The 16,013-nt window shown below is 55.6% G+C and overlaps 1 protein-coding gene across 19 annotated transcripts in view; it reads right to left on the reverse strand.

Moving 5' to 3' along the window:
- The window catches only part of SRCIN1 (SRC kinase signaling inhibitor 1), a 193,558-nt gene that overhangs the window by 35,479 nt on the left and 142,066 nt on the right, over positions 1-16,013 (reverse strand). For 18 of the 19 annotated variants that reach the window (XM_075123656.1, XM_048829843.2, XM_048829844.2 and 15 more), the window contains 4 exons: positions 4,560-4,752; positions 3,134-3,332; positions 2,637-2,730; positions 309-1,138 (listed from right to left, as the gene is read on the reverse strand). In XM_075123656.1, the coding sequence (XP_074979757.1) occupies positions 309-1,138; positions 2,637-2,730; positions 3,134-3,332; positions 4,560-4,752 (1,316 nt within the window). Of the gene's footprint in view, positions 1-308; positions 1,139-2,636; positions 2,731-3,133; positions 3,333-4,559; positions 4,753-5,190; positions 5,214-16,013 lie in introns of those variants that run through there. The other variant, XM_048829855.2, reaches the window with a different exon arrangement.

Consider the following 16,013-nt stretch of genomic DNA (forward strand, 5'->3'; position numbering starts at 1 on the left):
GCAGTAGCCAAGGTCCAACAGCAGGAAAGACTCAAGAAAAAGAACCCAGGAGTCCTGAGGCCCAGTCCCCAGCTCAAACATCTCTATCGCTGGATCATACTCTACTGCTGACAGCCAATTACTGCATCTCAGGACTCCTGGGTTCTAATTCCCGTCTCTGCCACTGCTATGTGACTGTCACCTCTCTGTGACTCAGTTTCCCCACCTGGAAGAGGGGGATTTCAACCTGACCGACACGGCAAACCCAGGAGTCAGTCTACTCAACCCATTGTTGCTGGGAAGCTGCTGATCCAACCCCGGCTCCTTACCTTGTTTCCGTATCCTTGGCAGGCACAGGAGGGCTGAACCCTGACAGGGGTCGATCCCCAGGGCCTGGGAAGAGTTCGGGGGGGCCCGAGGAGCTGGGGTTCCGGGGCTTGCTGACGGGGCTCTCCATGAAGACTGAGGAGCAGGAGTCTTTGCGGAAGGACTGGCGGACGGGCGAGGACCTGCTGGACGGCCCCGAGTAGGGGCTGTGAGGGCTCTGCCCCTGCTGGACGTCCACCAGCCGGCCGTCGGCCATCTTCTGCGGCGAGGACGGGGGCATGCGGAAGCCGAGGCTGGGCCCGTAGGTGTCGCTGTAGATCTGGGCGTTGGGCTTGTACAGGCTGTCCTCCAGCTCCGTCTGCAGGGCAGCCGCCGAGTAGGTGCTGAGGGAGCGGACCGAGCCCCGTTTGTAGAGCCCCCCGGCGTAGGCAAAGGGGTCGCCCATGCCGGCCAGGGACTGCGTGGAGGTGATGCTGAGCCGGCCCTCGTGCACCATGCCATAGGGGTCAGCGTACAGCCCCTCGTTCTTCACCAGCACCATGTTCTTGCCAGCCAGGTCTTCGTCCGGCTTGACGTCCCGGCGCTCCAGGATGGCGCTGGGGCTGGGCGACACGCCCGGGGCGGGCGGCAGGTTGGAGAGGCGCTCGCCGTGGTGTACGGGGCTGCCGGCATAGGAGGGTGGGCGCCCGCCACTGTAGGACATGCGGGAGCGGGACGGGGAGGAAGACTGGAGCACAGGTGGAGGGGAGCCGGAGGGGAGGTGGGAAGCTGGGGACATGGTGTTCAGCCGGCGGGTGGGGGATGACTCCCTGGAGGTATAAACCATCTCCCGCTGCAGGGAAGAGAGAAGTGCCACCGAGGCTGTAAGCACTCACCCCTCTTGCGGGGCAAGCCCCAGGCCCACCATCTGGGGCAGCCTTGCCTGGGAGGAACCCTTCCAGAGCGGGGCCCGGAGATCCCCAAAAAGGGGTTGTTCGTCGGGTTGCTGAGACCAGCTGCCTTTGGGTGTGTGTTGCACATGCATGTGACAATACCTCTCTCCTCCCTGCAGAGGGAGCACCCCTGCTGTACCCCCATTCTCCCTGGTGACCCCCCTAGATGTGCTGGCGGTTCACATTTCACACACTGAGCTGCGGCAGGTGATGGTCACTTGCACATGGGGTGGTTTAGAAGGCAGATGGGACTGGGCAGACACAGGACAGGAGGGCGGGGATACCAACACTGCCTAGCTCCCTCCTCTCCGCCGCAGCCCATAGCACGGGGCCAAGTGCCAGGCGCACAGAAAGGGCCCGATCCTCTGTTGCCAGCCGCAGGATGGCCATGTCTTGCGCCCACTTTGCACCAGTGTCAAGGGCTGTGCAGGGGGCAGGGCAATGGAGAACCAGGCCTAGAGTCTGTAGTATGGGGGTGATCTTGCGTGTGCACACACACACACAGACTCTCACACACGTTGCTGCTTCTCGCATAAGCAACTGGGATTGGAGGCTGGGGGTTAAGGGAGGGGAGCCCTATGGGGCGTGAGCTGCTTGTTTGTAAACATCGATGCTTTCAAACACAAACACAGGTGCGTGCTGTCAGCAGAGCCAAATAATCACACCCCCCCCCCCCCACACACACACACACCCATACACACATGCACTGTGAAATCAGGAGACGCTGCCACAGGGACTTAGAGCCCAGGGAAGATCACACAAAGTGGGGAGGGTCACTGGAGGCAGCAGTGGCCAGAAGGCAGATCCTGGAGTAAACCCAGAACCCCTCACCCACTCCTGGCAAGACCAGAACACCAGATCCCTGTGCAAGCCCAGCCTTCCCTCCCCACTCCTAGGATGAGACTGGAATGCCGGATCCCGGGGCAAACCCAACCCCTGAAGAACCAGCCCCCCCACCCCCGTTGACCTTCACCCTGATGCACCCCAGAACTGAAGATCAGCAGCATCCCACACGCCCGGGCAAATTGCAGCTCCCTCGCTCTCTCTCCAGGAGCACAACAATTTACTCTGATTAATACCCTAATCAGCATGTTTATGACTCCACTGCCATGGCTCAGACCATCCAATCTCCTAAAGCAACCCATAACAGCGCTGCAGCTGGGGCTGACAAACGGGAGCTCATAACTCCTTCCACAAATATACCCAGGCACCAGTGTCCCCCTAGCCCCCCCCGCCCGGCTCTCACACAAGCAAGGTCTGTCTGTGTGTGCGCGTGAGCATTTGCTGGCACCATTCTTCCCTGGCCCCATGGAAATGGGGTACTTCTTCCCCCTCCCAGATGGAAAAGTTGGGACAGCCCCTCCCTGGGACAGCCCCCTTCATCTGCCCTCTCCTTACCCTCAGGTCCCCATTGGTGATGTGCGAGGCTGGGAAGGAGGCATAGAGGGGCTCTTTGCGGTAGATTTTGATGATGCTTCTGTCCTGGATGTCCCTGAAAGAGAAGGCAAAGCAGTGAGCTGGGCACCCCAATGGCCGTGCGGATTGCTAGCCCCTGGATAGCTCCAGCCCCTGGACCACCGGCAGCAGCCCTCTCGCTCCATGCTAAATTGAGAGTAAACAAATCTCACGCATCAGGACGTCAGTCTGCTGCGGGATCAGGGAGGGATGGGCCACACTGGACGATCAGCCAGGGCATGTGCACAAAAGAGGAGTTCCCCTTGCATCTGGGAACTGGCCGAGGCGGATTCGCCCTGGCAAACACACTGGTGCTGTCACCATGCAGGGAGCAAATCTGAGTTGGAATTCTGAGCCCACCTGGAAGAGAATCTCTGTCTACCCCCCACCCCGGCCCCACTGAGCGCGCCTGCTGCCCCCACAACCCCAGGGGCCCTCACCTGACGTCCTCCAGCTCGTAGAAGACATTGCGCGACTCGTCCTTGATCAGGATGGCGGTGTTGGACGATTTCAGCATCCCCATGGTTAGCTTCTGGGGGAACATGTGGACGATGAGGGCGTGCAGTGTGTCCATGCTGCTGATCTCGTGGGTGATGTGGACACGCCTCGTCTCGTCCCCAAACTGCAGGAAAAGGACCCCTGGAAATGGAGACAGGAGAGAAGGGGAGAAAGGGGGGAAAACACAGCTCTGAGCAGGCACTGACTGACAGCACAGCAGCCCAATATGTCAGGCATGGGGCTAGGAATCAGGAGACCTAGGTGCTATTCCTGGCTCTGTGTCTCAGTTTCCCCATCTCCTTGGGGTCTATAGACCCCATATTATTGTTATTACTCTATATTCACGCCCAGCCCAGTGCCAGTAAAACCCTGCTCAAGCCAGGGAAGAGTGACATAAATTAAAGCCCAGTATCTCACCTAAAAACAAAGTGCTAGTGACCTGGGCTTAGCCGCAAACTTCCTACCCGGATCCATAGTTAAACCTTCACAAACCAGGGGGATCTTTGGCTCCAGGGCTGCGGCTGTACTTGACACCATTGGAATGCTGATTTCTAGCCCCGGCCAGTCCACAGGGACCATTCTGATCATCATCTTCCTTCCCCCTCCCCCACCCCACCCACTCTGCATCTCAACACTTCCCCAGCCACTCCCGAAAAGTAACAATGACCTCCAGCGCTTGTCATCTGGGAGATTCCAGCTGCTGCCACCCCAGGGGAAGGAACACTCATCTCACCGGCTCTGATAACTCGCTCCTGACAGCTGCAGGAGTTCTCGGGACGCTTAAAGGGGGAGCGGCTTGCATTTCTGGGCCCCAGCGGCCGGGGTTTGCCCAACTAGAGCCTTGTGCTGTTGGTGGGTATGCAGTGGAGCTGATGGGCCAGGGAACAATAAGTGACCAGCGTTTGCAGATCAGAAAAGTCAATGGCTGGCCTGACGAGCACCTGGCTAATGGGGGGCTTTAGGAAGAGGTTTCTCCTCCTACCAACAAAGTAACCCATACATGCCTTCAACAGGGTTTCTTGCACAATACTGACAACGGGCCCCTGGTCTGATCCAATCCAGTGTGGTCATTCCTAGGTACCCTACCATTGATCCCTGCCCCCCCGACACATACTTATGCCATGGGTCAAAGGCACAATCCCCTAGCGCTGGTGCAAAAGGAGTAACTCCCTCAGCTGTCAGTAAGTAGCAGGCTGTTGTAGTCCTTTAGAGGCAGCCACTAGAGGGAGACAGGAGCACACACAGTCAGCCCCCCTTCCCCCCTCTCACTGATGGACTCTGCCAGCCCCAGCTCCCGTGGCCCGTGTAGGTGGGGCGAAGGGTTAAAATGCCCCAGAGGGAGACCCAGTGGGGGCCGGCCTGCGGTACCTGGTGACCGGAGCTTGGTTTGGCTGGTGGAGCGGGACAAAGGCAAGCTTTGCCGGAACCGGTTCATCCTGTTGAATCCAATGGGCAGCTCGGCTTCAGACATGGTTTCCAGGGACTCCGCTGAGGCGAAGGAGAGTTTGGCTTGATCGGCCAGGGCGGGCTGGGAGCCCTGGGAGTGCCGCGAACTTCTTGTCTGGAACGGAAGAGATGAGCCGTCAGAGAGTACACCCTGCCCCGGACTACCTAGAGCTCACGGAGCGATGGGGTGCCTGGGGCAGCGTGTTCCATGCTACACCCCATGGGGCAAGAGCAGAGCACCTCCCCCGACTCCCCAGGCAGCACTGGCGAGCCGCGGGCTCGGTCTGACCCAAGGAGGCAGTGTCAGGGGCGTCTTTTGCTCTACACCCCATGCTGAACCAGTCCAGGGCCATGCTCCAGACTCTGCACTTCAGTGCAAGGCCACCCTGATCTCTTGTTTGAACCAGGTACGAGACTGACCATCTCGGCTCTCTCTCCGCTCTGTGCGAATGGGCAGTCTGCATTCTCAAGCCTCCGTAGCAGCTCCTTTGTTTTGCATGTGTGTTTCAGGGTGACACTGTGTTACCAGGGGTCTTGAAAATCACCCAGTTACCTGTTATGTAATTTACAGACAGTCTCTTTGCACTCCAAGCTCCTCTGGGTCCTTCTATCTCTCCGGTTACAATCAAGACGGGAATGGAACTGGGGGGCTTTGGAATAACTTTAGCCATTAAAGGAGGGTCGCCAAAGGAACTAGCTCCCAGGAAGCTTCAATGCCCAGGTTATTCTGGAAGCAAAGCACCGGCAAGGTTTATGGCTGCATGAGCAGGGCTGAAGTAATGGGACTGGGTTTACTGCAGTAAAAGTTTAATATGCCAGGAGTCCAATTTCACACAGCCAAACACATACCCCCAGTCGAAAGGCTCAGCCTGCGGGCAGGGGCTTTCTGCACAAACATCGGTAAACCCTGCATGCGATGTGCATATATACTTAATAGGAACAGAGCGTACCAGGTACATGCATCGTATAAGTCAATGCGTTTTGCACCCCACACTATCCCCAGGGAAAGAAATATACCCACACTGGGAATAAGCTGATCCCATCGGCACGAGGATCTGTATCGGAGCTGCTCTGCAGAGGCATTGAGCACCCACAGCTGTAGCTGAAGTCCTAGGGGGCTGCAGGTGCAGACCACCTCTGGTTAATCAGCCCTGGGGTGAATATAGGGGAAGCTTTTCCGCAAATGTCCATACAGATTTTGGAATGAATTCCCATTGCTAATGGGTTCCCTTTCTATGCACATTATAGGATTTGAATTACGGTAGTGCTGATAGACCCCAGCTGAGACCGGGGCCCCAGTGTGCCAGGCGCTGTATAGACCCTAACTGAAATCAGGGCCCTGTTGCGCCAGGTGTTGTACATACTCAGAGTCAGAGACAGTCCCCGCCCCAGAGAGTTTATAAGCAGGTGTCTCAAATTGGACATCCAAAATGAGGGAGCGTGTGACACGCCCCGATGAGGAGTTGGTGTCAAAGCCGGGATTGGAACCCAGGAGTCCTGCTCCTATCGTCCCTGAAGACAGACACATGACATGCTGCCGAATCCTGCTGTGTCTTGCACCCACGGAAATGCTGGGATCTTGCCATGTGGCTATGACTCATAGAATCATAGAATATCAGGGTTGGAAGGGACCTCAGGAGGTCATCTAGTCCAACCCCCTGCTCAAAGCAGGACCAATCCCCAATTAAATCATCCCAGCCAGGGCTTTGTCAAGCCTGACCTTAAAAACTTCTAAGGAAGGAGATTCTACCACCTCCCTAGGTAACGCATTCCAGTGTTTCACCACCCTCCTAGTGAAAAAGTTTTTCCTAATATCCAACCTAATCCTCCCCCACTGCAACTTGAGACCATTACTCCTTGTCCTGTCCTCTTCTACCACTGAGAATAGCCTAGAACCATCCTCTTTGGAACCACCTCTCAGGTAGTTGAAAGCAGCTATCAAATCCCCCCTCATTCTTCTCTTCCGCAGACTAAACAATCCCAGCTCCCTCAGCCTCTCCTCATAAGTCATGTGTTCCAGACCCCTAATCATTTTTGTTGCCCTTCGCTGGACTCTCTCCAATTTATCCACATCCTTCTTGTAGCGCAGGGCCCAAAACTGGACACAGTACTCCAGATGAGGCCTCACCAATGTCAAATAGAGGGGAATGATCACGTCCCTCGATCTGCTGGCTATGCCCCTACTTATACATCCCAAAATGCCATTGGCCTTCTTGGCAACAAGGGCACATTGTTGACTCATATCCAGCTTCTCGTCCACTGTCACCCCTAGGTCCTTTTCCGCAGAACTGCTGCCTAGCCATTCGGTCCCTAGTCTGTAGCGGTGCATTGGGTTCTTCCGTCGTAAGTGCAGCACCCTGCACTTATCCTTGTTGAACCTCATCAGATTTCTTTTGGCCCAATCCTCCAATTTGTCTAGGTCCTTCTGTATCCTATCCCTGCCCTCCAGCGTATCTACCACTCCTCCTAGTTTAGTATCATCCGCAAACTTGCTGCAATCCACACCATCCTCCAGATAATTTATGAAGATATTGAACAAAACCGGCCCCAGGACCGACCCTTGGGGCACTCCACTTGATACCGGCTGCCAACTAGACATGGAGCCATTGATCACTACCCGTTGAGCCTGACAATCCAGCCAACTTTCTACCCACCTTATAGTGCATTCATCCAGCCCATACTTCTTTAACTTGCTGACAAGAATACTGTGGGAGACAGTGTCAAAAGCTTTGCTAAAGTCAAGGAAGAATACATCCACTGCTTTCAATATGGAAACCGGCTGGCTGTTGATCTCCAGGAATGCAAAGCTTGGTTTTAAACAGCAGACTCATCAAACACACAGAACAAACACCCCTGAGGTGCAGGAAAGGGGACGTAAAAGGGGCAACATCTCTATTTTAAGACCAACCCCTCCCCCCAGTATGAAATGGTAACAGCCATAATCGTCATTTAAATTAGGCATTAATTGGAAACTTTAATTAATCCTGGGGCATGAGGATGTTTTATGGGTTGAAAACATTCTCTCTGTAAATAACTGCCAGAAAATTAGATAAAGAAAAGGAGGACTTGTAGCACCTTAGAGACTAACAAATTTATTTGAGCATAAGCTTTCGTGAGCTACAGCTCACTTCATCGGATGCAACATTCATCCGATGAAGTGAGCTGTAGCTCACAAAAGCTTATGCTCAAATAAATTGGTTAGTCTCTAAGGTGCCACAAGTCCTCCTTTTCTTTTTGCGAATACAGACTAACACGGCTGCTATTCTGAAACCAGAAAATTGGATGTAATTTACACTGAGACAAAACAGTCGGCAAAACGGGCCTTTAAACTGCAAACGGCAAGAAAACGGTTTCTCACTTCGAAGGGCCTGATCCTGATGGCTGGGAGCAGGATCGGAGCCAATGGACCGGATCCAAAGCCTGAGAGGCTAATGGGAGTCTCTCATCTGGGCTTTGGTCCTGGCCCCAAGAGAGGTACGCCGGGGAGAGGGACAGGAGCTGGCTGCCGTGCTGGGCACGCTGGGATGGATTGTATCTGTGCTGCCCTGTGGCGTTTAGCGTGAGAGAGACATTCGGTACTCAGTGGGCAGCCGTATCTGGGCCAGGCTGGCTGCTGGGGCCACGCTGCACCTTTCAGCACAGCTGAGGGCTTACTGCGCCGTGTTTGTTAACTGCTCACGAGCACACGTACACAGGATGAGATCCAATCTGTGACCGGGGTGGGAGGCATGGGGCGACGGCCGGGACTGAGATTCCCATTGATCTTCACGAGAGAGACGGCGAATAACGCTCAAGAGGCCACGTCAGGAACAAGTTGTTGGTCTGTTCCTCCTGCCCCAAGACAAATATCGCTCGGGCCACAGTCAGAACTGAGTCTGCACAGGCCCATGCCCCATCTGCTCCTGCGGCAGGTGGGCCACCCTGGTTCAGCTGGAGGGCTTACAAGTGTCTCTCGTCATTTCTCTCCAAACCAGATGAATCCACAAGACTTCCCCCCGCCCTTTTCTCCAGCCCCACCCCTGGTGCAGTTCTTTACCCCAGGAAAAGGGGAGTGCAACCGGCATGGTAAATTGCCACCGCTCTCATTGAGTAGCATTTCACGCCCATGTCACGCCAGGGTACGTGATGCCACAAGACACAAGGCTGTGGAGAATCAGGCCTGGCTTTTTTCTGTTTGGAGGCCAATTCCATTTCAGAAGCAAGCCAACCAGCCCGCTTTTCTAGCTAAGCTGTAAATACCACCACTACTAAAGAGCTATGGAGGGTGTTCCAGTTATTAAGGCATGGACTGAGGAGATGGGTCTCAGTCCCTGGCTCTGCCACTGACTTTCTGTGTCTCCTTGGGCACTTCGAGCCAGGTCCTCAAAAGTAATTCAGCTCCTAACTCCCACTGGTTTCAACAGGAATTAGGCCCCTAAATACCTTTGGGGATCCAGACCTTAATCTTGGGATGTCTCTGTTTCCCATCTCTAAATTGGAGATAATTATGCTCCGTTTCTGGCTTCCCTATTGAAATTTTAAGCTCTCTAGGCTAGTGGCTCTCAGCCTTTCCAGAGTACTGGCCCCCTTTGAGGAGTCTGATTTGTCTTGCCTACCCCCAAGTTTCACCTCACTTAAAAACTACTTGCTTACAAAATCAGACGTGTCACAGCCTACTTGTACTGAAAAGATGCTGACTTTCCCATTTTTACCATATAATTACAAAATAAATCAATTGGAATATAAATATTGTACTTACAGTTTGATGTGTAGTATATAGAGCAGTGGAAACAAGTCAATGTCTGCATGAAATTTTAGTTTGCACTGACTTCGCTAGTGCTTTTTATGTAGCCTGCTGTAAAACTAGGCAAATATCTAGACGAGCTGATGTATCCCCAGAAGACCTCTGCGTACCCCCAGTGGGTACGTGGACCCCGGGGTTGAGAACCACTGCTCTAGCGCAAAGACTGTCTCTCTCGGTATTGTACAGCGCCTGGCACAATGGGGCCCTGATCTCAGCTGGGGTCTCCAGACACCATTATAAAATACCAAGCACTTGTTGATTCTCCTCCCTAGATCTCAAGATGGTTCACGAAGGTAGGTGAGTTAGACTAGGGAGGAGGAAGGCTCTGCCCAGCTTGGGGAAGCAGTTCTCCCACAGTGAAGGTACACACCCACACAACCTTAACTCTGCCCCCTGGAGCGGGCAACAGTCACAGGGAATGATTTGCTTAAGCTCCAGCTACACTGACTGTGCTCAGTGTCGCTGTCTTGATGGTCGTTTTCCAGCAGTACGTCCCTTTCTTTCTCTCTGCCCCTTGGCCCCCCACTCGCCCATCAGTTGCTTTCCACCCCGAGCCCCTCTCCGCTCCTTCCCTGCCCCTCGGTGCTCCCAGACTCCCCTAAAGCGAACCCAAGCCCGGGCCGAACTGTCAAACCGACAAGGCTCTGGAAGGCTTTGAAGGGAGGGATGACGGGTTTGCATGCGTCCAAGCGAACTTCCCTCCCCGCCCGCTTATTTTGTCTGGAGAAGAAAATAAAAATAGATTGAACCAAGGGGGGAAAATATGTCTCTGGTGCTCTGTCTGCATGACAATACAGGCCTTGTTAGCAGAGTGATTGCTGTTGCTATGCTAGCATCTTTGTTGCTAAGGGTTTTCGTGTGGGAGCCGCTCAGGGTGTCTGGTGAGCTCCAACATGCTTTGACAATTGGTCCAGATAGTTCTGTGGGGAGGCATTAGTTGATTTTTGGGGGGGGGGGGTTCACAAGCAGGGAGTGGTACATCCAGCTGTTCCGGGGGAGTTGATTTCCCACAGTTGCCCAGGTTTCAATTGACCCTGAGTAATTAACACCATCCAAAGAGGCTAATTACAGCATCCGTTTTAAAAAAACACAGGAGCTTGGAAATTAATTGATTTCCAGGCCAGAAGGGGCAGTTTTCATCATCGAGTCTGACCTCCTGCCTAGCACAGGCCAGGGGATTTCACTTAGCCCCACCTCGGACCCAATGACATCATGCTGGGGCTATGACATCACAGCTAGATGATGAAACACGAGGCTCCCAACCTCTCTCGGGACAGGTCACCTCTACAGCTGCATTTACTCCACTTGTACCTTATCCGCACAGCCGGGCGACTGATGCAAGCCCAACGCCGCTACCAGGAACGGGCCCTTGCGGGGAAGGTACCGAGATGGGCCTGGGGCAGCCCGGCTGCAGCTCCTTGCTTTGACACCTAAGCACTTTGCCAATGTGAACGAACACAGCCGTGCGGAACCCCTCTGCAGAGTTATTACTGTCACTTGGGGTGGGGAGGGGACAACAAGGTGCAAAGACAAAGTGACTTGCCTTGGGTGACCCAAGGAGCCAGGCTTGAGCCCCGATCTCCTGGATCCCAACCTGGTGCCTTAACCACAGCCCAGTGGCGGAGCCAGATTTTACAGCCAGCCGGGTGATGGGTCACTGGTGGTGCCTCCCTATTCAATGAGTGCACCCCTCCTCCTCCTCGCCCCACCCAGGGGACACCAACCACCTGCGGTAGCACCCTCCACCCCAGCACCACAGCCCTAAACCCAGCCCGGTGTGAAGGGGAGGAGAGTGGGCCTGGCTGCGCAGGGCAGGAGCCGCCCCAGTGGGTGAGTGCAGCATGAGCTCACTATCCAACCCTGTATGAAAGGTGCCATGCACACACACCTAACGACTGCCGGGGGGGGGGCAGTCACACCCCCCCGGACCCCTATTAGCCCTACCTCTCGCCCATCCTTCCTGTCCGGCAGCTGCTTTAGCTTTCCACCCCCAACAAGGCCCTTTGCTTAGCTCAGGCTGGACAGGGGACGGGGTGTCATCAATTCACGCCCTGCACTGCACCCACAGCACTTCCCCATGGGCAGGGCCAGCAGCCAGCTAGGCTGCACCGCCCAGGGCGGGTGCAGGAGGACCTGCTGGGAGCTCCTCTTTCCAAGAGGGGGACACGCCGCGGCGACCCCCACTCGAGAGCGAGGGCAGGAGCCAAGCCGCCTGCAGGAACCAGGCGTGGATCCCACACCTGGGATATACAGAGAGGAGGCCGGCAGAGAGAAGCTGCCGCCGACTTTACAGAGTGATGCAGCTCCGTCCTTGACCTCCCATTCACTCAGAGGGAACGGCTGTTTATTACTCTGCCTTGCTAACCACCGACCCTGCCATGAGATAATCTATTAAAGGACAGCCCTCCACCCACCCTGGCTTCCACCCCTGCCACCAGCTGATGTGAAGATTCCAAAGCAGCCCCGGAGACCCCGTGATCTCCCCCACTCACCGGGGTACAACCCTGTCGTATCTTCTTGGGTCACAGGCCCTAGCTGCCTTCCCGAGCCCATCCAGGCTTTCAGGGTGATTCTGCCCCGGCTGGAGTCAATGGCTGTTATACAGATGGCTGGGTGCAGGATTTGGGGGCTTGCTGTGACTTGATCCCCTGAGGCAGCTACAGACATCGTGTGGATAGGGCCTAAAACACATGCTGCCAGGGTCTGCTGCTGCCTACCCTCCCCAATTTGTCAGAGACCTTGGCCCCTGTGGAAATGAGCTGTCTGCTCCCAGATGCCACCGCCCCTCGCTCCCGCTCCTCAGCATGGTTTGGCACTGCGATTAAGCTGCCATCTAAAGAGATACAGCCACGTTATTATTGGGGGCCTGCTCGTGCCCCTAGTGAAATGAACAGCAAAGCTCCCGTCTACGTGGCCGGGGGCTGGATCACGGGGGAGCAGCTCACTTTGTAAACAGCCGACTTCCGCCGGCGTGCCAGCCCTCCGGAGCAGTGGGGGAGATGGGTGCCAGTCATTCGGGGCAGCACGCAAAGCTCCCTCGGGGACCTGTGCTGGTGCCCCTGCTCACAGCACCCAGCAGAACCCATTGCCCTCAGCAGGACAGCGCTGACTCGCTTGCTCTGCTTCCAACTTGGCCGAGCCGGTGCTGGGGGCAGGAAGAGGGAACAAGTCACAATACCCCCAGAGAACGGGGCCATTCCGGGCACTATTCTGCAGGGCTGATCTACCTTGAGGGAATCAGGCTTCAGCTATCGTGCAGGGGGGGCAATATATACTTGGGAGCAGAAGCTTTCACGTTGGAAACACACTGCAGTAGAGGCACTGTGGCCTAGTGGATCGAACACTGGACTGGAACTCCAGGGCTTTATTCCCAGCTCTGCCGGGCGACTTTAGGCAAATTACTGAACCATCCGGTGCCTCAGTTTCCCCACCTGCAAAGTGCTTTGAGATCTATCACCGGTGAGCCCAGAAGGGGCCATTATGCCCATTTGGTCTGACACAGGCCAGAGGCCCTCCCTTGGCGAGTCCTGCTTCAAGCCCACACCTGACAAAGAGCTCCACATAAAAGCTGGACATGATTATTACAGTGCTCCTATATCACGTAGAATCCCAGAGTGGTGAGACAGGAAAGGGTCGCCTGCCAAGTGCTGAACATGGCATAATCATCATCTTCCCCTTCTTTTTATTGAGCGCCTTTCATCCCAAAGGCGAGGGAAAAGCTTATCTACCTGCCTAGCACATTTCAAAGCTGCCTCTGGCCTTGCTACCAGAGCGGTGCGGTTATTTATCCTTATGTGCATGCTCTCACACAGGAGTGCACACAGCCAGTCACTTCGCTGGCTGATGCAGAGTGAACTGCAGGGGGTGGGGTGGGGGGGAATGTCGGCTGAGAGAATTCAATTCCCCGAGAGGAAATCAGGGCACTAGGTACACCAAAAAGTGCCGTGGGAGTTTGGGATGAAATTCACCCCCACGCACAAGGCTGGGGCGTCAGTTACCTCCTGCTTTAGATATGAAGAATTAAGTGGGATCATGCTAATTTACACCTGGGGGGCAGGTTTTCAGGGGCTCAGCACCCACAGCCAGGCCAGATTTTCCAAAGAACTCAGGGCCAGATTTGTAAAGCAACTGAAATCAATGGGAGTCAGGAACCTAAACACCTGTAAACACCCCAGCCTCCCTACAGCTCCCCCCATGACATTTTCAGCATCTGACGGGCCGAGTCCTTCGGAGAGTCCAGCCTCACTTGTGGGTGCTGATCCCGTCTGCGAGCCAGCCCCTGTGACCACCAGCGCTTCAGTACCCCTTGGCTTTCTTGTGCCAGCGACCTGCTGGAAGATGACCTGTTTATTGCGGAGCATGCATTCCACCCCAGGGCTACTAGGTCCCACTGCATCCCCCCAGGGAAGTGGGGGTCGGGGGCGGCTCTGCTTTTGTGCTGAGGGTGCGTTCTACCCCAGCGATGATGTACCGTGGAGCTACACACTGCGGGGATGGCGGGGGCTGTGGTAGAGATTTTAATTCCAGAGCACTATACGGAAAGTAAAGGAGGTAGCATCTTGCCTTTCATTTGCCGCACAGCCCAGAGACAGGGCTTTAGCTGGGCTTAGAGCTGCCTGCCAAACTGTTACCTCCCAGGAACAGCCATCTGATTAACCCTGTGCAAACCGGGGCTCTCCAGGGCGCTGGCATTGCCTTGCACCCCACCACCACGACAGAGATGGCATGTTCTTGTGCATTTGAGAAGCATCGAGCTAGAGCGGACAAGGAAGGGCAGGGCACGGAATTGCCTCTAAGCAAAACCATGGCCTGTTTGGTCAAGGCCACCTGTCAGCTGCTGCTGGGGAGGGTCTGACGCCAGCGGGCTGCACTGAGCGGAAACCCAAGCAGCGCTTAGCCTTCCAGAGGGCAGCGCTGCCGGGCAGGGGATCTCTGGCGGAGGCACCAAGGTCAGGGAGATTATTGCGTGTGACGGCGGAGAAAACACACACGCACCAGCTCCTCAGTCCTCCCCCAGCAAGGAGTCAGGACTGACCCAGCGTCCGCCGGGCCCCTGGGGGTGCAGGGCGGGTGTGGAAAGGCAGGCGGGAAGGAGAGAGAGAGGAAGGAAGTGCCAGGGAGGCTGGGAAGGGGAACAAGAGGAGCAGGGAGGAAAGACTTCCTGAAGTCAGGAAGGCAGCAAGGGCAGCAGGATGAATCCGCCCCTGTGAGCGGAGTGTGGGAACCCGGAGAAGAGAGGCCAAGGCAGGGCACGAAAGGGGAGCTGTGGCCCACCAGGGCTGACCCCTGCTATGCTGTCTGGGAGAGGCGATTGCGGAGCCAGCCCAGCGCCTTCCCCCCTGCAGTCTGACCCCCAAAAGGGAGGAATGGCCATTTAGCAGCCTGCTCCTCCTTGGCCAGCAGATCTCACAGCTGCTCCAGCCAGGCCAGATTTCCCTGGAGTGTGACAGCCCCAGAGGGAGGCTGACAAACAGGCGGATAGATGAGCTGAGAAGTGCAGGGCCAAGGAACGGCATGTTGTGCCAGGCCCTGGTGTCGCCCGCGTGTCCCTGGCTTGGATTTTCCCCTTGGGGTGGTAGGGAGTCGGTCACTGCACAAAGATCTGCCAGGCGCTGGGTGGACAGATGGCCAGGAGTCCCGCCCCACAGCCTGCAGCTGCTGGGAGAGGCTGCCGGTGGGGACTGCTGACCTTGCTTTGCTGTTCATTGGAGGAGCAGGAGTGAGGCACACACACAACTGCCCTGGCACTTGGAGCCCAGTTTGCCCATTGCCACTCTGCCTCGTGCCGTCAGCTGCAGCACTGTCCCACTGTAATGTACCAGGCTGAAGGGCGACCCCCAGGCACCCTCGCTCCCATCTCTAACCCCACGCTGGACACCCGAAGCTGCAAGGCTGGGATAATGGATGGGAAGCAAAATACAACTCTTTCCTCTACCGTCACCCCTGGCCCAGACCCCCGGTCCCTCTCTTTCCAGCCTCCAGGCTGTCAGAGAGGGGAGAAGAAGGGAATCTAAGAGCTGCCCTCTGCCCAAGGATCTCACAGCACTCTGTAATTAAATAGGTGTTCTCCCCATTTTACAGAAAGGGAAACTGAGGCATACGGCAAGCTGAAGTAACCCTGTCTCCCAAAGCAGGCAGAACCAGCTACTTCAGAGGAACGGGTAAGAACCCCACCGTGGGCAGAGGTGGGATAATCTGCCCCTTACACAGGCCTCCTTCTGATCCCCAACAGAGATTGGCTTGAGCCATGAAGCAGGACGTTTAACATTTTCTTTCTACATTAACTATCTTAACTCCACATATACTGGTTATCCATGCCCTCTTGGAACCTTGCTACATTGTTGGCCTCAGCTGCATCCTGTGGCGGTGAGTTCCGCAGTCTAACCACACAGGGCAATTCTCTCAGAAGTTAGCATTAGAGGGCGGACATCAGGAAACAGGGGGGCCCCATGCTACTCCTTGTAGACAAGGGTGTGCGATCTGTACAGAGAATGCACAAGCTCTATCTGAGCACATTCACTACACCCCTGTGAGGAACAGAGATATTATCTTCATCTTCCAGGTGGGGAACCGAGGCTCAGAGAGACTAAATC

This window comes from Caretta caretta, chromosome 27 (assembly GCF_965140235.1).
Source record: "Caretta caretta isolate rCarCar2 chromosome 27, rCarCar1.hap1, whole genome shotgun sequence".
NCBI classification, from domain to species: Eukaryota; Metazoa; Chordata; order Testudines; family Cheloniidae; genus Caretta; species Caretta caretta.